Here is a 25,414-nt window from a genome sequence, read left to right as displayed (position 1 = left end):
GGCTCCGAGCTCGGTAATCATTCCCGAGCCCGGGGTACTCCCCTCGACCGGGGAGAGGGTACGAGCTCGGCATTTAGCCCGGACCCAGAGTGCTCCTCCTCGTGCTGGGGTAGGAACCGGCTGAAGGTGATGAGTCGGGGTGGTGGAGGGATGCTGGAAGATGAGAGATAATGACGGTAAGACTGCTTGGTTATTTATAGGGATTCTCTCTCGTGCTGATTGGATAGGTGGTGTAATTGCTGATGATGAATTGGCCGTGTTAATTATCTGTGCGTGCTCCTCCCGAAATTTGTTAATAAAACATCACTTGTCACATTGCCTATATGTCACATTGGGAGCTAGGGAATTACATGATTATGTATACAGCTTCTGTATAAAGCTAACTGCTATATAACTTAAATATGTGGTCTATTCCATACCATATACGGGTAGGAGATTTATTTTAATTTTTTTTAAACACATTATGGAACACTTTCATATGCTTTAATTTTTCAACAGGAGGGTAAATGATGCAGCTATCTCCACTCTTTTTTGAAAAAATAAATAAATACATGTTTGAAATAACTGGGTTCCTTCCTTGAACCAGATGTTTATTACTACTGCTAGAAACTGATTTAGTTTTTTAATTGAATCATTTGTAAGACTGTAGAAAATGCTTAGAGCACAGGCGTTCACACATTAAGTAATAAAAGAAAAAAGCTTCAAGCACAAACACCTTCAAGTTATCATCATGCAACCTTAAACCAGGAACATTAGTCCAGGTAAAGAAAAACAAATCTGCATGGAACAATATTTTTAGCACTCTAAGATTTCTGTCTGCCAGCCTTATCAAGCCAGTAGTTCTGATTTTCATTTGCCAGGCCAAAATGATCAATTGTGCCAATATATTTACAATGTGTCATACTTTCTTTACTAAGACTATTTGCAATGATACCTGAAAATTATACAGGAAGCGCCAAGAAAGTCATAAATCCATGAATAAATATGCTGAAAAATGATGTAATACAGGGCAAAACTTTGCTCAATTGTTTGTAATTCATTCTTGCAGATGCTGACAAGACTATCGCAACAAATTTATCTATTTTTGGCAGATTGTCTCTCTTTTTTGCTGTTCCTCCAATCTGTGACTTTATTTAAATCTATATTTGGCTTCCAACAATAAAAAAGACTAGCACTTTTCTAGCAGATCAAAGCATCTGCTAAATGACTAAATGTAAATGTAGATGTTTAATCCACCTGGAAAATAGTACATAAAAATGTTTCCAGTGCCAGTACTCATTCATTTGTTTTTCTGTAGATGCATCCGAGAAACAACATTAAGTCTGCGACTTCAAATAGCTAGTTTAGCCCTTCCGTGACCAAGATTCCTATATTAAATCCATATGTGGCCATCAGGGTACATCAGCACTCAAAGCGACATATTCAAACAAACAAATTAGCTTGTTTTTAGACCCCAACGCTAATAAGGATAATCACTGCAAATTCACTTAAGAGCCAAGTCCAGAGCAATAATATTAAATGAGGATGATCAATTGGCTGCCTAAATGCCATCCAAGAAGCATGCAGTGCATTTAAGGAAACCTGTTTATTAAAGGGATGAAATGTCTAAATGCCACTTCAAATTAACCAAGAGAAAAATAAATAAATCAATATAACTTTCTGACCAGTGGCAATAAAGTTTTCATTGCCTGGCTGTAAACTAAATGGTGTGGCATGTCCTTTATGATGTCAATTTCAAAATGTATTCAGAGTTACTGTAAACATTCAAAAATAAATGCATAAGTAAACAAATACTCAAATCATGAAAGGTCATGGAATTTGAAATACACAAGCTTCATACTGTGAGATAAATGGCTCAGCACTGACCGCTTTAGAGAAAAAGCAGTTATGCTGTTCAGATATTTCTAGGTCCGCTAGTTCACTTGCTTTGGTCTGGACCAAATAAAATGTTAAATTTATTAAAATGTTTTTGTTCATCCGTTCAATCGTATCAGAGTTCGCTTGGAATCGGACCGAGACCACCTCTTCAGCTGGGTCTCGGTATGGTTGTTTGGTCCGCACGTGAGTGCGATTGCTGTATTTACACCTGCCCAAAGATCTGCACCAAGGGGGGAATGAACTTGAGTTCAATTCAGTCAATTGAAGACCGGCGAAGACACACAAGATGGTGTGAATATGCCCTAAGTGTGGTCAGGAAACAGACTTTGACCACTAATCAAAAACTAGACTGGAGCAGGTAACCATTAAAGCTATGTGAGATGAATCAGAAATCTGCATTCAACATGGAAAATGTGCATTTTGTCTCCAAACAAGTGAGAAAATAGAACTGCAAGTAGACTTTCTGTGAGGTCATTCTGATGATCAGCAGATGTGTTACCATGCTATGGGCTATACATGACTTTCTATCTTCCAGAGAACCCAAGTCTTTTGAAAGAACATAATGAAAATTGAGCGACTCCAACTCAACAAAAAATTTTTTATTTATTTGTGAGTGCCACAAGGTGAAGATAAAAAGTGAATGAATTAAAATTTCTGTGCATTTCTCACAGAATTGTATCTTATGTCTTCAGAAGGTTTGGGAAAAAAGCATGATTAGGAGTATGGATTACTGTTACGTTTTGTTACTTTTTTGTCTATTTTGGAGAATCCCTGTATGAAAAAAAAAAAGTATGTGTTCCATGGAAAAAATGGAACGGCATGAGGGCGAGTAAATAACGGCAGAATGGGAATCAAGGGCTTGAGCTGCGCCACAAACTTGTCACCTTCTCATTTATTTCTCTCTCTCCTGCACAAAGTGGCTGTAATCCCAGAAACTGGCCCAATGAGGCCTGCAAATCTGGTTTTCATGACCTCGTTAACAGCCGTCCAGCAACGATCTGTTTCATGGTGTAGGGGTGGGCGATACGGCAAAAATATCATGTCCCGATTTTTTTCTGAAATATCACGATTCTTTGTCATGTTGGTTTTACTATTTTGCAATTTGTCTGAGCAGTACAGCCAAACTAATTTCCCTTTTTTAAAAACAAAGCCTTTCAGGATAACAAATAAAAAAGAATGGCAGATATTTATGCCAAAGTGAGCGAAGATTAAAAAAAAAAACATTTTATCTTTGTTATTAAAAATAAAAACAAAGATACACATTACAAATAAACATAATAAAAATAACAGTACTTTATTTTTCAGGTACAGTAGATGTATTTAGCAGTGGCATTAAAAAAATTGAATTAACAAATATAAAAAGTGAGACTATATAGTTATGCACGATATACATAATTGATTCTTATTAAAGCAACTGTATCAAAGCTCTTCACTCAAGAGCAGTGAGTGATTTTTCTCTTTGTGTTTTGTTGTTTTATTAACATTAAAAGAATAGTTCACCCAAAAATGAAAATTCTGTCATCTGTCTGTCAATTCTGTCATAGTGTTTTATTTTATTTTTTGTCCATTTTGGAGAATACCTGTATGAAAAAGAAAACAAAACAAAACAAAACAAAACTTATGTTCCATGTAAAAAGTGGAACAGCATGAGGGTGAGTAAATAATGACAGAATGCTTAGTTTGGGGTGAACTGTCTCCTAAAATTGTGCATTTAGATTTCCAGATGGGAATGAACGGCTTGAGCTGTGCCATAAACTTGTCACCTTCTCATTTATCTCTCTCTCTCTCCTGCACGAAGTGGCTGTAATCCCAGAAACTGGACCAGGTGGCCCAATGAGGCCTGCAAATCTGGTTTTCATGATCTCGTTAACAGCCGTCCAGCAACGATCTGTTTCATGGTGTAGGGGTGGGCGATATGGCAAAAATATCATGTCACGAAATATCACGATTAACGATTTTATCACAATTCTTTGTCATGTTGGTTTTACTATTTCGCAAGTTGGCTGAGCAGTACAGCCAAACTAATTTCCCTTTTTTAAAAACAAAGCCTTTCAGGGTGACAAAGTATAAAATAAAAAAGAATGGCAGATATTTAGGCGAAAAGTGAGCGAAAATTAAAAAAAAAAAAAAAACATTATTTTATCTTTGTTATTAAAAAGAACAACAAAGATACACATTACAAATAAACATCATACAAATAAAGCAAACATTTTTCAGGTACAGCAGGTGTATTTAGCAGTAGCATTCGAGAAACTGAATTAACAAATATAAAAAGTGAAACACTATATACTTATACACTATATACATCTGATTCTTATTAAAGAACTGTATCAAAGTTCTTCACTCAAGAGCAGTGAGTGATTTTTCTCTTTGTGCTTTGTTGTTTTATTAACATTAAAAGAATAGTTCACCCAAAAATGAAAATTCTGTCATAGTTTTATTTTTATTCCATCATTTACTCACTAGCTAGTTTTTAACCTGAATGAGTTTCTTTTTTCTATTGAACGTTATCTATTTGGTCATTTATATTATTAAATTCAATGGGGACCAGCTACTGTTTGGTTACCCACATACATTCTTCAAAATATCTTCTTTTGTGTTCAGCACAAGACAGAAATTAATACAGTTTTGGGACAACATGTAAGTGAGTAAATAATGAGAGAATTATAAATTTGGGGTGAACTATCCCTTTAATGACAAGCGGCAGCATGTTCAGTAAACTGTAAAAAAGTTTTTTTACAGTGTAGGCTACTGTCGCTTTAAAGGGGTCATCGGATTCAAAATTCACTTTAAGTTGTTTGAACATAAATGTGTGTTGGAAGTGTGTGTACACATCCATCCTATAATGGTAAAAATCCACCCAGTGTTTTCTTTTTTCCTTTTTAAAAACCTCTTTCTCAAATCAGGCTGTTCTGAGATTCCTGTCATTATGACGTAGTTCTGTACAGGCCCCTCCCACGATAGCTGATTGACAAGACGGTCGTACCTTAGAGTGTAACTCTACCGCTTGAGTTAACACTGATGTGAATGTATGTGGCGTTGTACAGTATCTTGAGGCGGAGGCACCAGAACTGCAGCTTACTGCAGCGACTGTAGCATGATATTACCATATTTCTCCAAAAGCAGACCGTGGAGACATTTTTTATAGTTCACGAACAAAAATCGTCATATCACACACCCCTACTCTGAACATGTTTTAAGTTGGGATCAAGCAAAAGAGTCTGGTCCTTCAAATCAAGAGAACAAAAAAATTTAAAAAGGTGTATTGAGAGCCAGAAGAATCCACAGGAGATGACTTTGTTTCCGACACATTTCATCTGTTGGATTTCTAAGTTTAAGTGGCATAGATCTTTATCGTAGGAGCCTTTTTTAATGCTAGTTAAAGGAAAAAAGACACATTCTTAGTCTGGAAATACAATAATTTTCACTGTAAAACCCAGATGCATATTTTACATCTCCCTGAAGAATGAGACATGTCTTTGGTTAAGAGGGAGCAGAGTAGTTCCTATTCAAAAGTTTTTGAACTGCCACAGTAGAACTGCCGCAAAGGGATTGTAAATGTACTGTGTATTATCACCATTTTAATTTCTGCAAATATTAGTTCTAAATAACTGCATTGTTCCAATTTCCTGTTTATATTCATATATTTTATGTATTAGCCACTGATCTCTATGGACCTCCTTGGTTCAATGTATCCGATAGCCCAGAATGAATCTATTATGTGAGAAGAAAAAATAATTCTCCTCTTCGATTTGTGTGACGTGAGAAACTGAATTACATAAAGCACAGGCACCTGCGTTATGAATGAAACACACTCTAGCCCAGACAATCTTTGATAAGACACCTGTGAAAGACAAACACACACATTTTTAAACACAGCTTTGACCACTTCTCCCAACGGTTATATAGCATGAAAACTATTCCATTATGTATTTCAGCAAAATGAACTGCAATGAATTATGACCAACCCCATGTTGTGTCATTAACCTTTCATTTTGAAGCCATGCCTCATACTGAAGATCCGTTGACGTGTGTGCATGTCTGTGTGGAAGCCCACAGGTTCCAAAGTGTGGCGGAAATATTATTGTATTGTTTAGTTTTCTGTTTCAGTTATGGTATTATAAGTCCATCAATTTACACTGTAATGATGCTTGCAAACTCTGCAAGCTGTGCCACAAATCAGTCTGTTTTCAGCTAAAAGCCAGAAAACAGACATTTTCTCACAGTGGGAGATATGTGTGTGAGAAAATAGCACACATGATGTTAAAAAATAAATGGCACAGATGAGAACAGTGATTTATTCACAATACAGCACAGCCTCTTGTACCTTATTGCTATAATAATGTTATTCTGTCATATCACATGGTATGAAACAATTTAAAATATTGTAATTGTAAAAACTTTATTGTCCCCCTTAGTGGCAATATGTTCTACAGCATGATAGATTCTGTATTTAGACCACAAGCACATTAAGAAAAACTAAATTAAAAACTACCTTTTCCTGTTTGAATTAAGCAAATTAATAGCATGTGGAACAAACAACAATTTGAATCTGTTAGTTTTAGCAAGAGGGACCCTATACAAAGATCCTGCGGGGAGGGTCTGAAATTAAAGAAGGTGTCAGATATAATATGTCAGATATAATATGATGCGCTTTCTTTAGCACCTGAATATCAAACAAATCTGATAACCCAGGCAATTTCACACCCCAATACTTTGCTGCAGAGTCAATCTTTGCTAAAGAGGCAAACCAACAAATCAATGAAAATGTTAAAATCGATTCAACATAAGCCTTATAAAAAGCAGTCATCAATGTCCTATCAATATTAAATTTAACTCATTTCCGCAGACTAAGTCTTTGTTGGCTCATCTTACACAGTCTATCAGTATTCTCGGTAAAATTTCATTTATTATCGATAATAGTACCTAGGTACTTATAACTTTCGACCACTTCAATCAAATGATTATCGACAATCGTACATGGAACTATTGCCTGATTCCCCCGCAGGTCGATGCACGTTGCATCGTAGTTTTATGAAAAAAGAAAACCAATTATTATCTGACAGAATTTTTAATCTACATCTATAGTATCTACAGATATGCAGTAGTGCCAAAAACTTTTTTTTGTATTTTGTACTACAGTAATGTAATGTCATGGAATTATTGTTGGGGACTTGCTTATAAATGCTGACACATGCAAGTGCTTGTAATTAATTTAAGTGTATTTGCATTTAGCTTGATCATGTTCTCAAATAATTTGATAGCTTTTTAAAACTGTGGAAATGTTTTAGATCTGTGTTTACATTTGAGTTTCACAACTTAGGTTTGTAGCTTTATGGAGGACTCACATGAAACATATGGAGGGCCGCATATCTGAAGCTAACATCTGGAAAGAGGCTCATAACAACAGCAACAGGCTTTTTAAGGCAACGTTGCCAGGCAACCGTATTGGGTTACAGAAGGAGAAACCAATATTGAAACAGTTTCCTACGTCTTTATTCATGATTTAAGCTATAATACTAAAAATGCCTTCAAATCCAAAGCAAAATACTTGGTTCAAAGTCTAGGCAGGAAAAAAACATATACCAGAAGTGTGTGTGGGGGGGGGGGGGGGGGGGGGTGCACGGTAAGTATAAGTGAAAAACTGAGTTATGACTATAATAGAATATTAAGATAGATATAATAGAACATTACACCAAAAAAGAGAATTGATCAGAAAACTAATCAGAAATAAATTACTGGAACTAGTGCGATCACAAAATGAACATGATAAAAGCGGCCGTTTGTTTGCATGTTTTGTTAAAGATTTAAATCCAAAAGAATCAATGTTTTACAATAATAAGTGATACATTGATCATAATTAATTCATTTATCAGGATTAAAAATTAGTCACATAGAAATAAACCGGTATGAATCATTATTTCACAAAAGAATAAGGACATATACCCCATTATCCAGTCGAGTCTGTTTCTGTTTATTTGTAGTCACACTACCCAGCTAGCCAATGCAATCGGGCCAATTGCGGCTGAGTGTCGGCTCACTCGGCTGTGTTCTGGTAGCGGCTCCCCGAAAGTGAGCCAGCTCTGGCCAGTAATGGTTGCCAGATTTGGCTAGGCTTTGGATCTGCGGATCTGGCCCGATTTGCACTGAGACAGCACATTTACGGCCCGATTATGAACCATAAGGGTTGGTCTGATTTTGGCTGAGATATGGGCATGCATACCCGGACCATCTCCATCAGATGGAGAGATTGAAAAGTTCATCAAAAAATGGCTGCTACTCACTTTGGACAGAGATGGGGGTCCAAAAATTGCGGGCCCAAATGCAAACAAATTCTTCCAAAGGTATGTTGCCATCTTAAGGATTTTAAGGTAACAATGTCATTTTGTGGAAAAACTAATTATTCAAAGCTCTAGTTTTATATTAAAAACTGTTGTAAAAGTTGTAATTCTGTATGAGTAAGTGTAAATATATATATATATTTTAATTTAGTGAACAAGACTAGGTGTCGGCATGATTGTGACCCAGTTTCGGACCAGTGCCGGCTCAGTGTACCATGTTGGTTGGCATAATTGTGGCCCAATGCCTGTGGTGTTAGCCAGTACTGGCCCGAGTCTGGGTACAGAAATTGAGCCAAGTGTTTCATTTCTCGTCGGTATGATTGTGGCCCAATGCCAGCAGTTTTGGCAGCTGGACTTGGGCCAGTGTATTTGGGCCGATTCTGGGGCGTCATTCCTCCCATGTCCATGCCGAGTCTAGCAACCACAGCCAGGCTGAGTTATTTCTTCCGGCCTGCCGGATCTGGGCCATTATCGGGCCAAACCGTTTTGGCTACCTGTGTATACATCACATTTTGAAAGAATGATCATTTATAAATTTTTTTCCATCATAAAATACGACCTGAGTAGTAGAGGGAGCTCCCGAACAAAAAACATTATTATATTTTTATGACATACACGGAGCGTAGACGAGACAAGACTTATGACAGATAAAATATTTTACTAAATAAATAGTACGCAATTGTGATAGAGAATGAGAAGCTGATGTCTGATTTCTTCAAGCGGTCGTATTTACCAAGTTTACTATGGTAACGTTAATGGCTAGCGTGCATAGTTTTTTGCATTTTAAAAATTTCTGCCTTGTATGGTGATCATAATCCACATCGGATCTCAAACAGAAGTTATTTCAAACACTCGCTGCTGTCTGAAAGTGAGTTTTGAGATAAAATTATTTTAAAAGTCTTGGTGTTATAGCTGCTAACTTTATGAAATGATCCGCGCCGCTGACGCTCTTCAGATACGCAGAGACTCTGCCTTTGTTCATAACCACTCCTCTAGCACCAGTTGGCCAGCTTTAGCCCAAGGTTTTCGTCGGGCCAAAAAACTCTGGCCGTTGGTCCCAAGGAAGCACTGACGAGGCACGATCAAGCCCCAGAAGTGACAGTGGAAACACGACCGGCCCTGGCACGTACTAGCACACCCGCTTTTGGCCCGACAGTGGAAATGCGGCTAATGAGTCTGGGTTCCTGCACGTGGTGGCAGGTGCTCACTTCAAGCTTGTCACAGTGAAATGAACGCTTCTGTCTCAAATAATCTTGATACAAATGAGGGCCACACAGCACTGTCAATCTGTTTATGTTAAAATAGCGGGCCAAGTCATTACCCTTACACTTAAAGATCAAATCAAAAACACAAGAGCAATGTATAGTCTACCTATAACCAGGAGTTTAAAAGAGCAGGGGCCTGTGGGAACAGAACCATTGAAGCTGACAGTCATAACTGAGCTTTCCTATACATAATGAACAACTAATTAAAGAGACTCCTGTACACTTAATCTGCAGTCAGTCTGCTGGCTACAGCGAAGGTCTTTGACATTGGCCTTTTGAAGTGCAATGTCAGACAAACCCCTGTGAACTATATAATATTTTACCTTTCAGCAAAGGTACTTAAAAATCCAAGGCTTTGGAAAAAAAACCTGACTCTCTTCACAATAAAAGTTCAAATTAGATCCATAGAGACTTTTTAAAAGTCTTATGTAATATAAAAGGTACTTCAATGTTCTTTGCATAAAAGTTCATCAAAGATCTTTTAGAACTTTCAGAACCCAGAAACAAATATGCTGATCCAAAGAACCTGTAATTTGTCATTAAGGCTTTTGATCTCCAGAGAAACACATAACCACATAAGTCAGGGTAGATGTCATATTTAACACCAATGAAATAAAGACATGAGAAACTAATGTACAATGAATTGCACATGCGTATTGTCAAATTTTTAAATTTCTATGTTCTATGTTCTGTAGGCCAAACAACTGACAACAAGGCACAACCATCAGCTTGAATTTCTTTGTAAATCATTTATAAATCCATTTGTACATTTGTAAATTACCCCACTAAGCATGTGACAATTTACATAGTGTAAGACATTTATGAATAATTCATCCTGAAATTCATTCTGCTTTTGGTTAATAAAAAAGCTCATTAAATAGACTGCATCCCTAATTTTCATTCTTGTTAAATAAAACAAGGTATCTACCTGACTTTTATGTTGCTTTGGAATGACATAATTCTTCTTCTGAATAAAGCCTCTGATATAAGATCCCTCTGCGCCATGGCACCCTGCATTGTTTGCCTGTGCCACCTTATTTCACCTCTTTCTAACAGCCCATAGCTTATTTAACTCTACTTGATTGTTTTTATTATGTATTAATAATGAATAAATGCACTTAATTTTCGATTGCAAATGTTCAATTATTCCCCCTACAAACACAATATTAAATTGAATAAGAGTCACATTTCTGAAATGTCTTCGCATATTTCGTGACATAATGGAGGGATAAATTTCAAAAGAACATGAGGATATAATAACAGCAAAAATGGGATTCAACAAATCATACCATCCTAACAGATGAAAACTCCTTAAAAGGTTTATTGAACTAGACAGAACTAAAATGGAAATTGAAAAAAAACACGTCTAGCCTAAATAAATTCATTGTAATAAATTCTAAATAAATATGCCTAAATTAACTAAGACTGAAAATAAATGTAATTTATACAAAACTGAAACTGGCTGGCCCTTTTGCTTTTTGTTAATTCTTGTCACGTCCACTTAAAATACAAGCTCACAGATGTCCACTGTTTATTTTTCTTTACTTCTTGGGTTGATAACAATGTAACTTTCAAAACTTGTAGTGTCTGGTTGACATCCTGTGCTAGGAACCGCAGTGCGCACTTGCTGTGAGACAAAATGCAATGTCTTTGTGCTGAATGAAGCACCTGAGTGACCAACCAACTGCGATATGTCAGAACCTGTGGCTAAACCAAAAGTGTGTAGATACTCATCGATAAAGCCACCACCCCTCACTGTGCCACATTTTGTTTCGTCTGATAGAGGTTCTTCAAGTCAAAGTACGCATGTTGTTAAACAAGTAAATATTGGCATGCCAAAGAACAGAGTGCAGCCTACTGAGAGAAAGGTCAAAAGTTCCTCAGAGGTCTGAAATCACGAGTGTTTTCTTCTCGGGCTAGTAAAACATAGTACAACTGAGAACAAAGGCGGTGTAGATCTTATGCATCATGCGATTTCATTCTTTATAAAATTGATTAATTTAGAAATCCAACTCATAGCCAAAATCATCAGAACAGGTAACGACTATGAGACTAGCAGATCCTAGGGATGAATGAGTAGATAAAAGTTTGAAGGAAAATGCGGTGTGAAAGATGCAATGAAGTTCCAACAGAGATCTTACCTCCGGTCTCCATCCTGGAGTTTTGAATGAAAAGGAAAATGATGGTTAATTCCAGGAGAGTGTTTGAAGGATTTATGAAGGATTTCATTGTGATGGCTCACAGCGATTCACCAAACGCATGACCAACAGGACAGACTATTCCCAAATCACACCGTTTCCAAAGGAAGATGCGCGTTTGTCGCTTTCATGAGAATGAGCGGCAGAGCATCGTGTCACCTGCAGCGTTAACGGCGCTCCCGCGGACTGAGCTCCACCGATCGTCTCTTCTGCTGGAGATGAGCTCGACATCATTCATTGAGAACTTCGTGAGGGAGTAACGTATAGTAAAGCTAGAGGTCGTTGTTTTCATTTTACACTTTCGTGAGAATGCCAATTCCTGTGAGCAGTAATAAGAGATGAGATAGGAGCGTGTGTAAGGCTTAGCCTTCCCCTGGCCACAGGTCTGAAATTAACGGGGGCTTGGGGCAAAAATGTAACGAATAAAGTGAAAATTAAATGAAAAGTGTCAATTGCGGGATTAAATTTAGATCTGGTAATGGTGCATCAAATTATGCGCTTTTACTGCGTTCTATATTATATCCAATCACACACCATTCTGTTGAGTTTATGAATGCGATGACCAATCAGAGGCGTTCAGATGAGTCATCGCTGAAATGCCGGAGTTGTGTTGAGCGCGCACACGCTGACTGAAAATCTCTCATCATACGACAAAGTGGAAATGTAGTCTATACGATGTAAGAAAGAGATTCATTTGACATTGTTGGTAGCTTTATTGAAATTCAGTAGCCTAATGTTCTTTGATACTGTAAATGTTGTCTGCTTGCTTTTTGTTTATAATCTATGTGGTGTTTGAATAACTATGGACATGAAAGCATTATAATTATTACTTAAAATGTTTTTATTAAATTATGATCACGTTATATACAAGTTCAGTCTTTTACAAATATTTTCTACCATTGGATTAAAAAAGGTAATTGGGCTTTTTATTTATTTTTTTCTCGTAATTGCAAGTTGACATCTCGCAGTTCTGACTTTTTCTCAGACTATTTCGTGATATAAACTCTAAATTATGATTCTTTGGGGTAAATGTATATTTACAATCCACAAACAGCACCATTATTATTATTAATAATAATAATACATTTACTGGAAAACAAGACAAAATTACTCATTGAGAAAATTAATGAGTTTCTCCAAAGCTATGTTCTTTTTCTTTTTTTGCATTATAATGCAGTCATTTTTCTTACCCCTTTAGAGATCAAGTTACTCCTTATCAGCAAATACCTTTTCATAAGTATGTGCGGAATTATGCATACTACATGAAAGAGAAACAGCAGTGTGCCTGTTGAGCTTCAGGAAGTTTTACTTTGACTACTGGTATATGCCAAATCTGTAACTCCTGCAGAAAGATTTTTGGTAACACTTTATTGTAACGCTATAGAATAGGTAACACTTAATAAATTCTTAATTTGCTGCTTGTTAATAGTTAGTAAGGTAGTTGTTAAGTTTAGGTATTAGGTAGGATTAGGGATGTAGAATAAGGTCATGTAGAATAAGGCATTAATATGTGCTTAATTAGCACTAATACATGGCTAATATTCTAGTAATATGCATGCTAATAAGCAACTACTAGGTATTTTAAGGACCAATTCTCACTATTAACTAGTTGCTTACTAGCATGCATATTACTAGCATATTGGCTGACAAAGCACTTATTAATGCCTTATTCTGCATGACCATATTTAGATCCCTTAAATCTACCTCATACCTAAACATAAAAACTACCATACTAACTATTAATAAGTAGGAGTTTATTGAGGAAAAAGTCATTGTTAAAGGGGTGATTGATTGTGATTTCACTTTTTTAACGTTAGTTAGTGTGTAATGTTAGTGTTAGAGTAAGTTATGACACTGAAAGTTCAATGCAAACGGAGATATCTTTTAAAATTATGACAGTTTAATGCCCACAAAAACGACTCGTAGGGACTACAAGTTACTTCCCGGGTTTGTGATGTAACAAACCCAGATAAACCCCACCCCCGGGAACACACAACGAAGGGGGCGAGGCCATGTTGTGCTGCTTTAGAGAAGAGGAGGAGAAAACTAAGGGTGCACGTAAAAATCTATTCATATATTAATCGCAATTCTGTCTTTTAACGATTCTAATGGATTCACAAGTTTCAAAATCAATGTTCTAAAGCAGTGGTTCTCAATCCTGTTCCTCGCGATGCCCTGCTCTGCATCTCTCTCTCTCTCTCTCACACACACTTATTTTCACATAGCTATGAGAAGCATTATGCATGGACACGCGTGCGGTTGCCATACTGTTTTAAAGCTTTAATCAGGATAAAAACTATGTTAAAAGCTAACAAACGCAGTAGCACTTACAAATAGCAGCGTATCTAAATGTATGAGACAACAACAAACAAAAAACATAACATTAAGAGCCATGCTTGCACAGGTTCTGCGTGATCCTCTTATATTCTCTGGGTCTCAATCGGGCTCAAATTGATAAGCAATATAGACGACGTCATTGTTTACAATACAACTGGAGCACATGCCGCTGAGGTGACCGGTATCTGCTCCTTTGTGCAAGGAGAAACAGGATGAGCACTGCCAGAGCCCTACAAAATGACCTCCAGCAGGCCACTGGTGTGAATGTCTCTGACCAAACAATCAAAAACAGACTTCATGAGCGTGGCCTGAGGGTTTGACCTCCTCTAGTGAGCCCTGTACTCACTGCTTGGCAACGTGGAGCTCGACTGGGATTTGCCATTGAACACCAGAACACTTTTCAATTGCTTTTCACTGATGAGAGCAGGTTCACCCTGAGCTTTGATTTTCGGGGTGTCTTTGAATTCAGCCCTCTAAATAGATTGATAGGTTGATCATTTTCATTTCCATCAAACAATGTGGCATCCTTTCGTTCCTAACACATTACCCAGTCCATATCAGTATAGATTTCCAGTATGATATTTTTCCCCATTGAGTGTTTTCAAAGTGTTCCTTTAAAATTTGGACAGTATATATATGATGTAGTTTTTTAAAAAGTTAGTGCTTCCCAAGTCAAATAAATTGTAACTTCTATAGCTTAACCAATTATGCGAGTTTGCTTATGTCTCCTTAAACTACTATATGTCCACAAAAATATCCTGATTTAGTGGAGAAGATGATTGAATACTTACCATTCAGAATCATGAAACATACTTTTTATTCTGGAAGTTCTTAAGCCTAAACTTTCTGCAAACATATACAGTGATATTTACCTCTTTTAATCCTAAATATTAAAGAATTTGAAACACCTCAGCTACTCTGTTACACTTATTAGCATATAGACTGAAAGAAACCAAATTAACATTCACAGAGGACCGGACCACAGCAACTGTAATTGATAATCATCATGCACGTGCACAAATAGATGTTATTCATGATCTAGCAGCTGGTACAGGAATCTCATCAGGGTTCAATTAAAATGGAGAGAAAGGATGGATGAGATGGAGTGAGAGATGCAGCATTGTTCTGTGGCTGAAAATGTCTTCTGAAAATGTTTCTCATTGTGTACACAAAAGAACAGTCGCCCTCTTTCCATCTTTTAATTGGCATTGTTAATTGAGCCGGATTCATGCTCTGCTTTAACGAATCACTGTGACAGTGTCATTCTCAATCGTGCCTATATTGCTGATCTGGCAGAATTGTTGGTGACAATATCCTGTGGAGAATCACTGAACTCTGTAAAGTACAAATTGAGAAGTGGTTATCTCTACTCCCAATGGAAATGAAAAGGCTTTGCTCATCCAAGCTGTATCCCGAACCACTCATTATCTGGCAGCCTGCCTCAGAGAACAGCAGAAGATTGTTGTCTCAGAAGTCCATCACCAGTCGCTACTCAGACAATTAAATGAGGAAGCTGTTCGGGGGACTTTTACTAGTTTCTTCCTCTTAAAATAATCCAAATGTTGAATCTTTAAAGTGAAATAAAGAATGCCCATAAGAAAGACCTTTTTTTTTTCCTTCGCAGGTCAACCTTTCGGTTTACTATGCGCTCTTTGAGCATAACACACAGACCCAAGAAAATCCATTGTTTTGATTTAACCTCACGCTTACACTGAAAATTCATCATTTACTCACCTTCATGTCATTCCAATCCTGTCTAGTGGAACACATTAGAAGTTATATTAAAGAATGATTCGACTGTTATTATCCACAGAATGGCAATTAAACCCCAATGACTTTTATCGTGAGGACCAAAGAAAAATTATCACAATATATTTGTGTGTGTTCTGCAAAAGAAAGAAAGTCAAACAGGTTTGGAATTACATGACAGGGAGTAAATGATCACAGAATTTTAATTAAAAAAAAAAAATCAAACGGCTGAGACGGAGAGTCCCAAAACAAACAAGCAAAAAAAAAAGACAAAGAGACAAGCTCTTTGTCTCTGCAAGGTATCAGTAAAAGTAAAAAAAAAATCAACTTTTTTGACTCATTGCTTCGTCTTTCAAGGTTTCAAAATGTTCTTTCACAGGATAAAAAGATCTGTAGTTCAATAGCTCAGAAAGAAGATGACAACACTAGCGCAACCCGTTTTTAAAATGTGCACTGCAAGAAACTGCGCATGTATGCAGTATTCATAAAGAAAACTAAACATTTAGAGGTTGACAATATCCTTTAATATTTCAACTGAGACAATGAGACAGTGTGTCCTCTATAGCAAAGTCAAGAATTCAATCATTCCAAATGAGTTGCAAAGTAGTTTTCTTATAAGGCAAAAAATATATATATATTTCTATTGGCATGTCCTTCTTTTCGTTACTTGAACAAGACCTCACTCCCCTGAGCCTTTAATAGAGCTGAAGTGCCTTTGGTTACGTCTCTGCTCTTTCAAGCACTGATGCACTGAATCCTGCATCTGCTCAAGGAAGAAGCGCAGTTAGTCTGAATCCCCATCTCTCTAACTCTGTCTGAGGCCATTCAGTCTTCTGGTAATATATAAATCAATTCAACAAGAAAGGATGCAATCTAAATGTGACATCAGAAGGTTTGTGGTAGCCACAATCACCAATAATCCATCTTGGAAATGAAAGCTAATGGCCGTCATGCTAAAATAAATAGAAATAAATAAAAAGGAAATTTTGTCAAAAGATTCAACTTGTCTTTAGAAAAGAGCATGTAGTCATGTCAAAAGCCTGTAGAATTTAGGGTTCTTTTTTTCAAATCTGTAACTGTCAAAACCACATCATTACTGATTTTCTGGAGCTTAACCTTCCAAATACACAGACTAACACATTCTCATGATTTCATTCTTAAATAAAATATCTAAAAGATCCATATTGGTTTTAAATTACAAAAAAAATGGTTTTAAACAACGCACTGGCCCGACAATGGAAAGGCAACTATTGTAAAGTGCTTACACTATTTTTAGCCTTCAGAAACATAATTGCTTTTCTCAAACAAATGGAGTAGACATTTTGTAACTCTAAACTCAGTAGTGTATTTCTACCAAGATGTTGTCACACCACAACATCATCTACAGAAAGAAACTGCCACTCAAAATACGCACATAATGATGGACGTCACCATAGGCATCATAGAGAGGATTGTGAAGATGTTCACTGGAACGTGGCCTTCACTGCATGTGTTTTGTGTTTTATTCCTTAATAATGTATTTATTCATGATCAGTGTTTATCATTTGATATTTGTTCAACTTAATTGTCATTTCTGCAACAATTTCTCATGTCAAGAAAAAAACAATTAAATACCTAATTTACACAGCTTGCTGTGTTTTTTAAATAAAAAAATTATAATGCTAATAGAGGCAATACACCATATTATAAGAAAAGGCAGATACAGAGGTAAAAACAATATATATGACAACATGACACCCCCCCCACCACCACCACCACCAAAAATAAACATGAAAAAATGCCATTATTTTTTCAGAAACGATAATTTTTCTCTAGTTCATCAAACAACAGTAGTAAGTGGTACGTTAAGTTGGTATCATTCATCAGTCACGGTGAGTAATGGCTTCTTCTCCTGCTATTGCAGGGATGCACGGAAATAGTTAGGCTGACAGAGAAGGTTTCAGAATTAGAGACACGCATCCAAACTTTAGTTGAGGATAGTAAGAGTGTGAGGGCTGCAGATACTGCTTTGGATGCGACCAGCTCAGGGAGTCCTGTACATTGTTCGGTTGCAGTTGAGCCCATGCAGCAGGGCAGCTGGGTGACTGTGAGGCGGCCTAGTCGCGGGTCAAAACACCGCTCTTCCGTTCCGATCAGAACATCAAACAGGTTCTCCCCACTCAGCCACGTCCGAAAGGTAAAGGGGGAGGTGTTGCTACAATTTATAGCAATATTCTCAGTATTTCTCGGAGGGCAGGCTTTAAGTATAACTCGTTTGAAGTTATGGTGCTGCGTATAACATTATATAGAGAAACACGTGTTAGTGATAAATCCCCTGTGATGTTTGTACTGGCTACTGTATACAGGCCACCACACAGACTTTATTGAAGAATTTGCTGATTTTCTATCTGAGTTAGTACTGGCTGCAGATAAAGTCTTAATTGTTGGCGATTTTAATATCCATGTCGATTATGAAAAAGATGCATTAGGATCACCATTCATAGACATTCTGAAGTCTATTGGGGTTAGACAACACGTTTCCGAGCCTACTCATTGTCGAAATCATACTCTAGATTTAATACTGTCACATGGAATTGATGTTAGTGGTGTTAAAATTCTGCAGCAAAGCCATGATATCTCAGATCATTATCTAGTCTTGTGTAAACTCCATATAGCTAAAACTGTAAATTCTACTCCTTGTTACAAGTATGGTAGAACCATCACCTCTACCACAAAAGACTGCTTTGTAAGTAATCTTCCTGATTTATCTCAATTCCTCAGCATATCCAACAGCGCAGAAAAACTTGATGATGTAACAGAAACTATGGACTTTCTCTTTTCTAGCACTTTAGATACAGTTGCTCCTTTACGCTTAAGGAAGATCAAAGAAAACAGTCCGACTCCGTGGTATAATGAGCACACTCGCACCTTAAAGAGAGCAGCCCGGAAAATGGAGCGCAGATGCAGGAAAACAAAACTAGAGGTATTTCGTATAGCCTGGCGGGAAAATACCCTATCCTACAGAAAAGCATTAAAAACTGCTAGATCTGATTACTTTTTGTCTCTTCTAGAAGAAAACAAACATAACCCCCGGTATTTATTCAATACAATCACTAAATTAACGAAAAATAAAGCATCAACAGGTGTTGGCATTTCCCAAAAGCACAGCAGTAATGACTTTATGAACTACTTTAATTCCAAGATCGATTCTATCAGAGATAAAATTGTAACCATGCAGCTGTCAGCTACAATATCGCATCAGATAGTGCACTATAGATCCCCTGAGGAACAATTCCACTCATTCTCTACTATAGGAGAGGAAGAATTGTATAAATTTGTTAAATCATCTAAACCAACAACATGTATGTTAGACCCTATTCCATCTAAACTACTAAAAGAGCTGCTTCCAGAAGTCATAGATCCTCTTTTGGCTATTATTCATTTATCACTGTCATTAGGATATGTCCCCAAAACCTTCAAATTGGCTGTCCCATAGGGCCGTTACTTTTCACGCTTTACATGTTACCCTTGGGAGATATTATCAGGAGACATGGTGTTAGCTTTCACTGTTATGCTGATGATACTCAGCTCTATATTTCTTCGCGGCCCAGTGAAACACACCAAATTGACGGAATGCATAGTCGATATAAATAACTGTATGACGAGTAACTTCTTACTGCTAAATTCTGAAAAAACAGAGGTGTTAATTATCAGACCTAAAAACCCCACATGTAATAACCTAGAACACTTTCTAACACTTGACGGCTGCTCTGTAAATTCTTCTTCATCAGTTAGGAACCTAGGTGTGCTGTTTGATAGCAATCTTTCATTTGAAAGCCACGTTTCTAGCATCTGTAAAACTGGGTTTTTCCATCTCAAAAACATATCTAAATTGCGACCTATGCTCTCAACGTCAAATGCAGAAATACTAATTAATGCGTTTATGACCTCAAGGTTAGACTATTGTAATGCTTTATTGGGTGGTTGTTCTGCACGCTTGATCAACAAATTACAGTTGGTCCAAAATGCAGCAGCTAGAGTCCTTACTAGAACTAGGAAGTACGACCATATTAGCATGGTTCTGTCAACACTGCATTGGCTCCCCATCAAACATCGTAGAGATTTTAAAATCTTGTTAATTACTTATAAAGCCCTGAATGGCTTAGCTCTTCGGTACTTGAGCAAGCTCTTATCATATTATAGTCCTCCACGTCTGCTGCGTTCTCAAAACTCAGCCCATTTGATAATACCAAGAATCTCAAAATCGACTGCGGGCGGCAGATCCTTTTCCTATTTAGCACCCAAACTCTGGATCTACCAAATCTACCAAATACTGTTCGGGAGGCAGACACACTCTGTCAGTTTAAATCTAAATTAAAGACACATTTCTTTAACCTGGCTTACACATAACATACTAATACAATTCTATTATTCAAATCCGTTAAAGGATTGTTAGGCTGCATTAATTAGATCAACCGGAACCGGGAACACTCCCCATAACACATGATGTACTCGTTACATCAAAAGAAGAATGGCATCTACGCTAATATTTGTCTGTTTCTATTCTGTTTCTCAGTCCGTGTCCAGATCAGATGGTGGATCGGAGCCGGGAGATGATGTATGTGGCCCTGATCGTCGGCGGAGGCCGGACACCTGGATGAGCCCCGGGGACATATCCCCAGTCACTGTAGCCACCCGATCCGGTCCATATCCAGCCCAGATGGTCACTGCAGTCACCAGATCCAGTCCGTATCCAGATCAGATGGTGGATCAGCACCCAGAGATGACCTCTACAGCCCTGAACGTCAGCGGAGACCAGGACACCGAGATGAGCGCCAGAGACAGATCCCCAGTGAGGACCCTGCCACTTACTGTAGACAGCCATCGGGAAAGACCACTGGAACCAGTTGAGCCCTTACAATCTGACTTTGCTGCAGTTGGAATTGAACTGCTGGTTTGTTTGACCAGAGGAGAACTGGCTCCCCGACTGAGCCTGATTTCTCCCAAGGTTTTTTTCTCCATTCTGTCACCGATGGAGTTTTGGTTCCTTGCCGCTGTCGCCTCTGGCTTGCTTAGTTGGGGACACTTCATTTCCAGCGATATCGTCGACCTGATTGCAAAGACACTATTTAAACTGAACTGAGCTGGATGATGACATCACTGAATTCAATAATGAAATGCCTTTAACTGAAAATCTTTTTTTAATCTTTTCATTTTATTGACACACTATTTTCCTTTTTTGATATTGTGCAGTTGCTTTGACACAATTTACATTGTTAAAAGCGCTATATAAATAAAGGTGTCTTGACTGAGCAGGAGCATCTGTGCATTTCTAATAGGGTGAATATGGTTTACTTATATCACCTGTGAAGTGATATCATGCCAGCTGAGAAACATCACCAAGGAGGCAAGTGAAGCAAAATAAGTAAAGCCAAGCAACTGCTTTGATGTCTAGCCTCCCAACAGAAGAGGATGGGCTTCCACCCACATCCAAAGCCAAAAATCAATATGAGATTGTTGGCATCCCTGAAGTGTAAGGATTGTAAACCATTCTAGATCTGATGAGGTTTTGAATAAGCAGCTCTGAATGACTCGTTGTTGTCTGCCTTTTCGAGATGTTCTTTTAAAATATACGAAGTCAGTAGAGAATCTGCCGATTTAAGATGGATTCAATTTGGGTATTGATCTGTGTCTGATAATGGACCCACTGAAGTATAAGAAGATACATTTTAAATTAGTTCCCTCTTTTGGGAGTAAATCCAATATCTTTTAGAGACAAAATTACTACAGATAGAACAGAGCCATTTGATATATCTAGCATTTAAATCCTGTATAATAGTGTGCTTTAGTAATTTTTGTAAATAGTAGTTTTCTATGAAGAAAGGATGAAGAAAGTTAAGCCAAGTTCACATAAAACAATAAGCACAGAGCACTACAATAATGATAGCATCGCTTCATTGGTCACGGTTTAACTAGAGCATTACCAATTCTTTGAAAAAAATTCTAAAACAAGAATTCATTTTAAATTTATTAGTCCAAAAAAAAAACAAACCCAAAGGATGACACAACTTTTTTATGTGCTCCGCTTCCATCAAGTTTAATCAGACATGTATATGGTCATTTAGCAAATTTAAAAGGCATTGGACTCAAATAAAAGCACATAAAAAATGCTATTTAAATGATAAGCTACAACTGATTCATTTAAGAGAAGTTAAAATAGCTGAATCCTAAGGCTTTATTCATGAGTATTTTTTTACTCTACTTGGAAAATTAAATCTTAAACCTTAAAAAACTTTGAAAACAGGCAAAACCTTGAAGAGCCGTTTAAACTGAATCAGTAAGTCTCTTAGCAAGAGCGCAGTTCTGAGAGTTCCCCTTCAGGAACTCGAGCTGCGTCGAGATGCTTTGGGACCGCACATGCTCCAGCGTGACCGCACGCTGAACCATGTGTGTAATCTGTCCAATGGATGGGCGAGACATCACGGGCGGGTGACGTAATCGACCAGAAAGCTTAAAAGCACGTGCGGTGGAACCGGTGTCAGCTTTTCTGGCCCCGCCCACTGTGCTCCATCCGCACTAGACAGGGATTTTGAAAGTCTGGCGGCGTGGGCATCTCGTTCCCAAAGCATCTCGATGCAGCTCGAGTGCCTGAAGGGGAACGTTTCAGGTTATGCATGTAACCATGGTTCCCCGAAGGGAACGAGACGCTGTGCCATACTTCCGGCATCCCTGCGAGCGGTTGCTTCCTTCCTGAAGCTGACGCCGGTTCCACCGCACGTGCTTTTAAGCTTCCTGGTCGATTACATCACCCGCCCGTGACGTCTCGCCCATCCATTGGACAGATTACACACGTGGTTCAGAGCGCGGTCATGCTGGAGGTGTTCCAAAAGCGTCTCGATGCAGCGTCTCGTTCCCTTCAGGGAACCATGGTTACATGCGTAATCTGAGACGTTTTTCCTTGTTATAAATGTTGTCATCTTTCATACAACTGAAACTGAGTGCAGCACTCTTGCTGTAACGTCATAAAAGCTCAAAACATATCCTAGTTTCTTTAAGCTTCTTTCCCGGCTCCACTGATCCTCCATATCAGCAGTACAGAAAAGAATCATTTTCCAGAACAGAAATGCTATAAAACATACATTTAAATCTTATTCTTATAGATTTCAAGACACAGTGGAAGGATGTACACATCATCTATCATTGATAACAACAATGTAGAAGGATGTTCTAGTTTCAAAAGAAGAGAAAGAATTGGGACCTCAGTAAAGTAAGTGGAGATTTTCCAGGGTAAATAATGGTGCTTCTAAAGAGTCACAATGTAGCCAACTGAATCCCATTACAGTAAACGCTGCCAAGCTATCGGAGCAAAATCTTCTGTCTTAAAGGGAGGGACAAGAAGTTTTCCTTCTTCAGTGGAACACACTGACTATCCCTAGACAATTTATCACCATATTTCACACACTCACGCATACACGCACACACAGATGGCCCACAGACCTCCTCGCAAGAACATTGTTGAGATTGGTGGTGTTAATGAATGACAGATAGATCACTGAAAAGTTCTAAAGTTGCACTGTAAAAAAGAGAAATTTTTAGAACACAGGTAAAACACCTGTAAAAAATCCAACACAGAAAATTCTTACATATTAATAATTCATTTTGTGCTACAGATATTTTTTTGAGTGTAGAAATATATATAACATTTGATGCTTATTTTCGGCAGCATTAAGCTTTAATGGTTTAAGACATTCAAGATATTTTTTCTTTTTTTCTGATATATATATTAATGCTTAATTGGAAATTTCAAGGTGTTAGTTCTATATTTATTTTATTGTTCATTCAAAATAATCACATCTAATTAAAAACGTTTGATAAATTAATACAAATTACAAAGTTTAAAATAAAATGTAATCAGTCATTTTTCTTCAGATGCTGCATTTGGGCGCTGCCTGAGTAGACAGAAGACTTAGCTCAGAGGATTTTGGAAGGGAGCTGAAGTCTCCACTCCAAAGCTTGTTAGTAGTCCAAGAGGGAAATACATCATGTTTTAACTATAATAAATTTGATCCCATTTCTAAACAGAAAAAAAATAAAAATAGAGAAATAATAAATGCGCCTTTAGGGTCTTTAAGCATTTAACGAGATGTTATCTATTTCTTGCTGTTCTCCATAATTTCCGTGTGGCTTTGAAAAGCCTTTCTGCTGTAAATAAGATTGTCTTTTTCAGTACTATGAGGACTATTCTTTATGTAAAGAAATTCATCATGACCAGCCAAATTATGATCTCTGAGCTGAGAGGTCACATTCATCCCAAGTGGAAAGTTCAGGATTAGCCTTAACATGCCTGAGAAGGTTCTGGGAAGAAACTCTATGCTGTCCTCCAACAATTTGTGATGTAAAAGGTAAAAAGAGTGGTAAAAAGGCCAGACATTTTTAAGACCAACTACATAAAATGTAAGGAATAAAACTGAACAATATGTCAGTAGCACTCAAAATGTAAATCTCTATGGAGCACACATTTAGCAACGCTTCAAAGCATAAACATAGGCTATAGCTTCCAACCAATCACCATTAATATGAAATGGTGTAATACTTTTACCTATCCCATCTTAGCATGTAGAAACAGCTAAGAAGCTCCCAAAAGTGGTTCTGCAGAAGAAAAAAAAAACATGAGTTTGGGGCAGGATGCTTGTAACAACCAACTGAGGACAAGAGGAGTTCAGGAAACCTGCCAGAAAAAAAACAAAAAAGTATATTAAATTATATATATTAGTACTCTCAAACAATTAATCGTGATTAATCGCATCCAAAATAAAAGTTTTTGCTTATATAATATGTTTGTGTACTGTGTATATTTATTATGTATATACACTCACCTAAAGGATTATTAGGAACACCATACTAATACTGTGTTTGACCCCCTTTCGCCTTCAGAACTGCCTTAATTCTACGTGGCATTGATTCAACAAGGTGCTGAAAGCATTCTTTAGAAATGTTGGCCCATATTGATAGGATAGCATCTTGCAGTTGATGGAGATTTGTGGGATGCACATCCAGGGCACGAAGCTCCCGTTCCACCACATCCCAAAGATGCTCTATTGGGTTGAGATCTGGTGACTGTGGGGGCCATTTTAGTACAGTGAACTCATTGTCATGTTCAAGAAACCAATTTGAAATGATTCGAGCTTTGTGACATGGTGCATTATCCTGCTGGAAGTAGCCATCAGAGGATGGGTACATGGTGGTCATAAAGGGATGGACATGGTCAGAAACAATGTTCAGGTAGGCCGTGGCATTTAAACGATGCCCAATTGGCACTAAGGGGCCTAAAGTGTGCCAAGAAAACATCCCCCACACCATTACACCACCACCACCAGCCTGCACAGTGGTAACAAGGCATGATGGATCCATGTTCTCATTCTGTTTACGCCAAATTCTGACTCTACCATCTGAATGTCTCAACAGAAATCGAGACTCATCAGACCAGGCAACATTTTTCCAGTCTTCAACCGTCCAATTTTGGTGAGCTCGTGCAAATTGTAGCCTCTTTTTCCTATTTGTAGTGGAGATGAGTGGTACCCGGTGGGGTCTTCTGCTGTTGTAGCCCATCCGCCTCAAGGTTGCGTGTTGTGGCTTCACAAATGCTTTGCTGCATACCTCGGTTGTA

The 25,414-nt window shown here is 37.7% G+C and overlaps 1 protein-coding gene across 1 annotated transcript in view; it reads right to left on the bottom strand.

Annotated features, from left to right (window-relative positions):
• Window positions 1-11,713, bottom strand: part of LOC306863971 (relaxin receptor 2-like) — a gene marked incomplete at both ends in the record, with an annotated part of 43,717 nt that extends 32,004 nt beyond the window's left edge. Inside the window, one exon of the mRNA XM_079407604.1 lies at window positions 11,626-11,713. Coding sequence (XP_079263730.1) covers window positions 11,626-11,713 — 88 coding nt within the window. The remainder of the gene's footprint in view (window positions 1-11,625) is intronic.
• Window positions 11,714-25,414: the final 13,701 nt, after the last annotated feature.

Source organism: Barbus barbus (assembly GCF_936440315.1).
Source record: "Barbus barbus genome assembly, chromosome: 45".
In the NCBI taxonomy this organism is placed as follows: domain Eukaryota; kingdom Metazoa; phylum Chordata; class Actinopteri; order Cypriniformes; family Cyprinidae; genus Barbus; species Barbus barbus.
The sequence above is the reverse complement of the archived record's forward strand: the minus strand, read 5'-3'. Positions and strand labels throughout refer to the sequence as shown.